Source organism: Mercurialis annua, linkage group LG5, assembly GCF_937616625.2.
Source record: "Mercurialis annua linkage group LG5, ddMerAnnu1.2, whole genome shotgun sequence".
NCBI lineage: Eukaryota > Viridiplantae > Streptophyta > Magnoliopsida > Malpighiales > Euphorbiaceae > Mercurialis > Mercurialis annua.
The window spans coordinates 47,397,689-47,405,108 of NC_065574.1; the positions used below are offsets into that span (position 1 = coordinate 47,397,689).

General features: G+C 24.0%; 1 protein-coding gene across 1 annotated transcript; it reads right to left on the minus strand.

Moving 5' to 3' along the window:
* Nucleotides 1-8: 8 nt before the first annotated feature.
* Nucleotides 9-2,526, minus strand: LOC126681973 (uncharacterized). Its single transcript, XM_050377527.1, has 2 exons — nt 2,447-2,526; nt 9-453 (listed from the first exon to the last, which is right to left on the minus strand). The coding sequence occupies exons 1-2, from the start codon at nt 2,524-2,526 to the stop codon at nt 9-11; spliced, it is 525 nt and encodes a 174-aa protein (XP_050233484.1).
* Between the last annotated feature and the right edge of the window lie 4,894 nt (nt 2,527-7,420).

Genomic DNA, 7,420 nt, shown 5'->3' on the forward strand with positions numbered 1-7,420 from the left:
AGACTCAATCAATCAGAAAGACTACTAACTTGCCATTTCTGGTACAAACTCAAGAAACTAGTAGAATTGCATCTAAAGGAAAACAGCTTCAACAAGACTTCCTGCCTAATCCAGTAATAGATCATCTCAGTATCCACTCTTTCATTCTGAAAAATTACTCTATTTCTGGCTTTCCTGATGTTATATACAGTACAACAGAACACAACTCTTCTGATTTTTGCCAACATGCTCTTCCCCTTTGTTTTCTTGCTGAACCAGGAGCATTCCCTCATCCAAGAGTAAACTCCTCTATTCATCAAACAGTTCTGGATTGCTTTCCCAAACACCCTTTTTAATACATGGCAATCAAAAAATAAGTGCTCAATGTTTTCCACCTCACTATTGCACAAAACACACACATCAGATTCTACACATCCCCATCTCTTCAGTTTATCTCTAGTCCTCAGTTTCTGCCTGATTGAAAATTTATAATTATTAAAAATAATTAGTAACTAAATATAATTATAATATTTTGGCGAGTCACTACGAGCCACGTGTGAAACACGTAAAGCGACACTAGTATTTATATAAAAGTAATTATATATTTACACATGCTTTTATATAATGAAACAAGAGTTTTATTGCTCCTAACATATCAAAACAGCAGAGCTTAAATCCTATTCGAAATAGGCAAAAAAATCCTGCTAACGTCCAGATCTTCAAACCGGACTTTTGGGTAGAACCAATAATAAGTCCATTTTATTTTCAATTAAAATTGGAGGCAATTAGACCTACTAACCGGTTCTACCAATAAATAAAATTGTAAACTCGGTTAAGGTATAATGACCCAGAAACTTAACAAAATCTTCGTTAAATCTGGATGAAACCAAATTAAACTAATTTTATTTTTGATAAGTAATGTGGGTCATAACATTCATAGATTCTTGAAAGTGTCACCGACTGAATAAGAGGGCGGTTGTGAATTTAGGTAAAATAAACGTAAAAGTGTCAACTAAAAGACCCACTAACATTCATTCATCTCATTGCACTTTTCTTCATCAAATAATCAAAACCGCGTCTGATGATTGCAGTTACTGCCCAAACATTAATTTTCGACAATTATAGAGGCAGATTGAGAAATTCTCCATTTTGGTGAATTATTAAGATTATAGATAGATAGATGTGATCATTAAAAATATAAAAATGAAGTATATCTTATTATAATTTTATAAATTTTAATATAATTTAAATTTTAAAATGGATATTATAATTTTTAAAGTGGATAAAAATATTGTATTAAATTCTATATTGATATTAAAATTTAAATTTTATAATAAACAATTGAAATTATTTTCAAAATATCTCATTTTAAAATATAATTACAATAAATTTGTCCATCTTTTGATAATTTTCCACTCTATACTAATAATAAACATATTTACAAAAGTAACTATTATATATAGAAGGCTTATCCGATTTTAGGTTAAAATTTTATATAGTCACTCTCTTTTCTTTATCTTCTCTCTCTTCCCTCTTAAAATTATCTTTTTTTTATTCATTTGATTATTAATTTGTCTCTTCCGGTTGCTTTTCCGTTCGCTTTTCTGTTCGCGTTTCCGTTCGTTTATTTCTGATGAAGTTCTTGTCGTTTCCAGTCGTTTTTCCGTTCATCTCTTCCGTTCGCACTTTTTCATTTATCTCTCCCGTTCGCGCTATGGATTTCTTGACATTATTTTTAGATTTGCATAATTTTTTAAATTTTTTGTGATGATTTAAACATTTTGTAAATAAATTATTATAGATTTATGAGTTTTTTATTTATAAAATTGTTCTATTATTCATATATTTAATTATTTTATCTTTCTCTTATTAATAGATTTGTTTATCTACTATAATGCTACTGATTTTGTGAAGAACGAATTGATTTATGGCGTAATTGTAATGTTTTTATAATGTATTTACATTATAGTTTTTGGTGTATTTATAGTGTATTTCTGGTATTTTTCGGTGTATTTATGTTTTTTGGTGTATTTCTGTCGTTTTTTTAGTATATCTATGGTGCATTTATAATGTTTATGGTGTATTTGTCGTGTTTATGGTGTATTTGCAGTATTTTTTATGGTATACACTATAAACACGCTACAAAAACAGTACTATAGATACAACAATATTGTTACACTATAAAAAAAAACGTAGTTTTACTAAAAAAAACACAATACATACACTATATTACACTATAGTTACACTAAAAAATACGATATAATTTTTTTAAAAAAAAAACAACTGAAAAAGATCAATAAAAAAATAAATTATTAAAAAGTGAAATAAAAATATTTATAAAATTAAGAAAAAAGTATTTTTCGTAAAAAAATTGAAAAATTGAAAAATTAAAATAAAAAACAATATAAAATTATAAAGAAAATAAAAAATAGTATACCCTAGTAAATTTCCTCTAAACAATTCTTACCATTCATTATATACAGTTCCGTCCATAACTCCATGTGCATATTGGTGCTTACATATTCTCTTTTTTATTTCACTTCTCATTCACTAATAAACAAATTATGGCTTAAATATATGTATATTATCAGATTTTTTGTTTTAAAATTATTTTACTATAGTTTAAATCAATATTTAAATTAATTGTATTTATTAATATTATTTTTATTTTAGTAATATAATTAATATTTTATGATTAAACGATAATAATTTAAAACCCGCTAAAAACATATTTTTCATTCTTTTATTTGATTTATTTAATTTTTTCACTTTTAATATTTTATCTACAAGTTCAAACAATATCAATAGAGCAATAACGATTAGTTAGCAATTGACAAGTCATGACTTCAGAATTTATCCATTTTGAACTATCGCAATACACAATTTTTGTTACTATATATTTTCATTTTGTTATTCAATTTCATTTGCTTGTTTCCACTTTTCATTATTTGTGTTTACAAATTCAAACAATACAGTTAGGCACCGTTTGGGGAGACGGTCGTGCTAAGATACTCAACAATACTTCCATCTTTTAATTTCCCACCTCCTAGGCGGAAAATTTAAATCCATCATTTTTAATAAATGGTTAAATATTTTAAATTTTTCTTTATAAATCCATGAATTTTATAATTAATCCAAACAGTAATATTCAATATATTAATTTTACATTTTATATATTTAAAATTTATCGATTTAATAAAATTTATGGATTTCAAAATCTCTCAATCCAAACAGTGCCTTAAAACTTAGAAGCAATAACGATTTTAAGGATTGAAAATGATAGAGAATGTTATGCACGTGGCTCGTAACGTAACTCGTCAATGTACATATTAGTAAATTTATTATAATTATATCAATTTTTTATTTATAATTAATATTAAATTAGTTAATAATTTTTGTAAAAATAAATATAATATATTCGGTTATTATATTTTTTTCCATACTGAATTTATTCTTTTTTATGTTTTATAATAACCATAATTAAATAATTAATTTAATTTTATTAGTAATACCTTTAAAAATAATAAGATAGAAATTTAAATAATAATATATTGACCAAATACAGTATTTTCATTTTATAGTTAAATCAAACTAAAAGATAGGTATTCCTACTAATTTGGAGACAATTTAGTTATTTTTTACATACTAAACTAAATTGGAGATAATTTAGCTATCTATTTTAATTAGAATTTTAATTACAATAGTGATTAATTAAATAACTAATTAGTCAATGACTATAAAACCTTTATTTAGTAATAAACTGAAAAGGATTATTCAGTAAATTTGCCTGTCCCACCCCCATCCGTGCTTTTATATACTAGCGTTTTCGCCACGTGCTACGCACGTGAGCGACATTTACATGACCCGTTATATATATTGAATATTAAAAAATTATTTATGACAAATAGTTTAGTTTATAATAAATTAATATAATTTTTAATATAAATTAAAATTATAGTTAGTTGTTATTATTAATATGGTTTATACATATATATTAAATATTAAATAAATGATCAATTTTTTTTAGTATTTGGATATGTGTGATATTTCTATGACCCGTCAGTTATTTTAATAATAATTTTATATTTTAATGAAAACATAATTATTAATTAATTAGAAACTATTAAAATAGTTATTAGAATTAGAGTATTAATTAAAATAAATTACTTATAATGCTATGTTAAGATAATTGTTTAGAATACTAACTAAAACAAATATAATAATATACATTAATATAAATATAATTATATGACCCGTTGTTTAATAAATTTTAGTGAAGAGTAATATTATACATTTAGTTAAATAAATTTAAATAAATACATTATGACACATAATATTCATTTAGTAGTCTTCAGATAAATATGACCCGTTATATATATTATATAATTTTTATTATAGCTTTTCTTTCAAATAGAAATTGCAATACATAATTGATATTTTAATATTATTTAAATTAGTAAAATTGTTTATTTATTAAAATTAAAATTGTAGCATTTGAGTAGTTTTACATGACTACTCATATATATATATATGTAATAATTTTTAGTTTAATTAGTAAATTTAAAATTAGGTAATTATTATATCTTAATAATTTTAAAGTATTCAAATTTTGATTAATTAATTTAATTTTTTATTAAAATTATAGTACATTGGCACTCGAGTGGAACAGATTGTGTAATATTTTATTTAATAATATAAATTAACATTGTTTTTATAGTTTTGGCCCAACTCTATAAAATCAAACACATCTGTGATCGGAGTTTTAATATTAAAGACAATAGATTGGCCAATATGCATATGGCAATATGCTAAATGTATCGAAACCGTATTCTTATCTCTTTATATGCATTTCTTTTTGGTAATTAAGAGTTATTATTAAAACTAAACTCTTAATTAGTTTGTAAGTTAGTCCGAATACAAAAATAATTGAGAGTCATTATTAAAATTTACTTCTATTAAATATTAAATTCTTATACTATTTTATTTAAATTAAACTTCTATTAACTTGATTTTTTAAATATGGATTATACAATTAATGAAGTTTATTATAGTAATTTTGTCTGTCCCCCCTTACTACATATAAGATAGTTATAGATAAATTATAGATTATAAATAGATAGATAGTATAGATATTCATAAATGTTTTTTTGGTTTGAAAATATATTATATATTTGTAATTTTTAGTTTTAACATATTTTAAAAGAAAATTGTGTGCGTCACTATATTATATACCATGAATAAATTTTGAAAGTAATCTCCAATAATTATAATTGTATAGAGATTGTCTGGGTTTGATGTGCCGGGTCAAATGTATATACCTTTAAAATGTTTATGTGATTTTTTAAATATTATTTTTCTTATATCCCATTTTTCAATATCTATTAATCAATGTTATTTATAAATTTTATTTTTCAAATCTAAATAAATTAAGTCATCATAAATAAATTTCATTTTGTTCAAACATAGAGAATGCAAATCACATTTTTATTCATTATGATTTTACTTGGAATTATTGGAATTTCATTTTTAATAGTTGTGGTTGTTTATAAGTGGCCTTAAGATCAGTCAATGAATTTTTACTTCTATGGAAGGGTTTCGGTCGAGGTCGCTATAAGGATCTTTGGTTTTGTATATGGCTTTATTCTTGTTGGGAAATTTGGAAGGCTCGAAATAGAAGAATTTTCAAAAAGGAGAATACAGATATTTCTTGGTTGGTAAATTCTAGCATTGTTAAGGCGGTTGATTTTTACAAGAGTGTTCATAAACAATTTTTTTATTCGGGTCATGATGTAATCAATAATCTAAATATCTTGTTTAACCTCTAGTTTCTAGTGGTTCTAGATTGTATTCGGTTTGTCCACTATTGCCACATCTTGTGGCTTTTATAAAATCTTGATTCATCAAAAAAAAATAAAAATTAGTTAACCACTCAATATTTATTCAAACGCATTAACACATAATCACCCATTTCTCATCTTTCGTACTCAGCTAATACACTCAAATCAAATGGCTTCTTCAACAACAATACTTGTTCTTCCTCTTCTCGTGGCTTCTTTGATGATTGCGAGCTTCTCACTCTCAATCTTGACAATCAATCAATCATCCCAACTCATTCAATATAACACCAAGGTTTTCATTTCAACCCCCAAACTTGAGGGTTTAGCTATTCATAACTAAAAAAGCAATAAACATAAAGCAATTACTAAACATAATTAAAAAGACTTACTAAAAAAATTAATTCCACAAATAAAACTTGCATAAATATATAAAACTTGTTTAATACAATGAAGAAATATCTCCAAGCCACAACAATGTTGGAGACACAAAACCCTAAAAACATATTAAAACTAAGAGATGACTAAAAATGTGTAGAAAAAAATTGTTTGCAAAGGTCCCCCTCTACAAACGAGATAAGGTGCCTTATGTAGATCACACAAAAGAGGAAAGTAGAACACCCTATTACAAGTTGTATCTAGTTAAATAAGAAAGTGAGCCTCAAGCCTTGTCTCTTGTGTTTTAAAGTCTGAAAATTCATCTGTATGATGGTCTCGATTCGAGACACTCACTTAAAGAAAGGGTCTCAATTCGAGACCCTTGGTCTAGGGAATTTGCCCATCTCTAATGGTGGTCACGATCAATGTTTTTAAAACCGGACCGGAGATCAAACCGGTTTCTCCGAGGGTTCATGGTTCGACCGGTTCAACCGGGTTCAACCGGATTTTTTAATTATAATAAATATAAATTATTTAAATTAAAAATACATGTATTATAAATTAAAAAAATATGATTAAATATTTAAATAAATAATTTTCAAATTTTACTATATAAAATATAATTATAAATAATCAATATTTAAAAATATATAAAATACTTACTCTAAATGGAAAAACTAAATTTTAATTTTAGTAAAAATTGTTATCAAAATTAGACAATTATTTACTAAATGCGTGAAATACATTTATAATTGAGTAACATTTAAGTGTATATAGAATAATAATATTGTATGAGAAAGAAAAAAACTTTTAATTTAACATGTCATCATATTTTTATTTTAAAATTTAAAAATAATTTATTGTATAAAAATACAATCATAAATAAGTATATAAAAGAATTTTTTTTATATGGAAGAGAAAAATATATAAATATTTAAATTTTTAAATTTAATAATTAATAATTATTAAATTTAAAAAATATAATATGACATTTTATAAATATAATATATGATTATAAATATAATTTTTTTTATGTATAATAGTAATATTAGAGAGAGTATAATTATTTATTTGAGTGAAAATATTATTTTATTAAAGTTGAAAATGACATGTGAGAGAGAGAAAATAATTTGTGTAAGAGTCATAATTAATATGAGAGATAAAAAGGTGCACATGGGTGAGAGAAATAATGAGAGAGAAATAAAAAGACACATAGGTAGGGGACCACA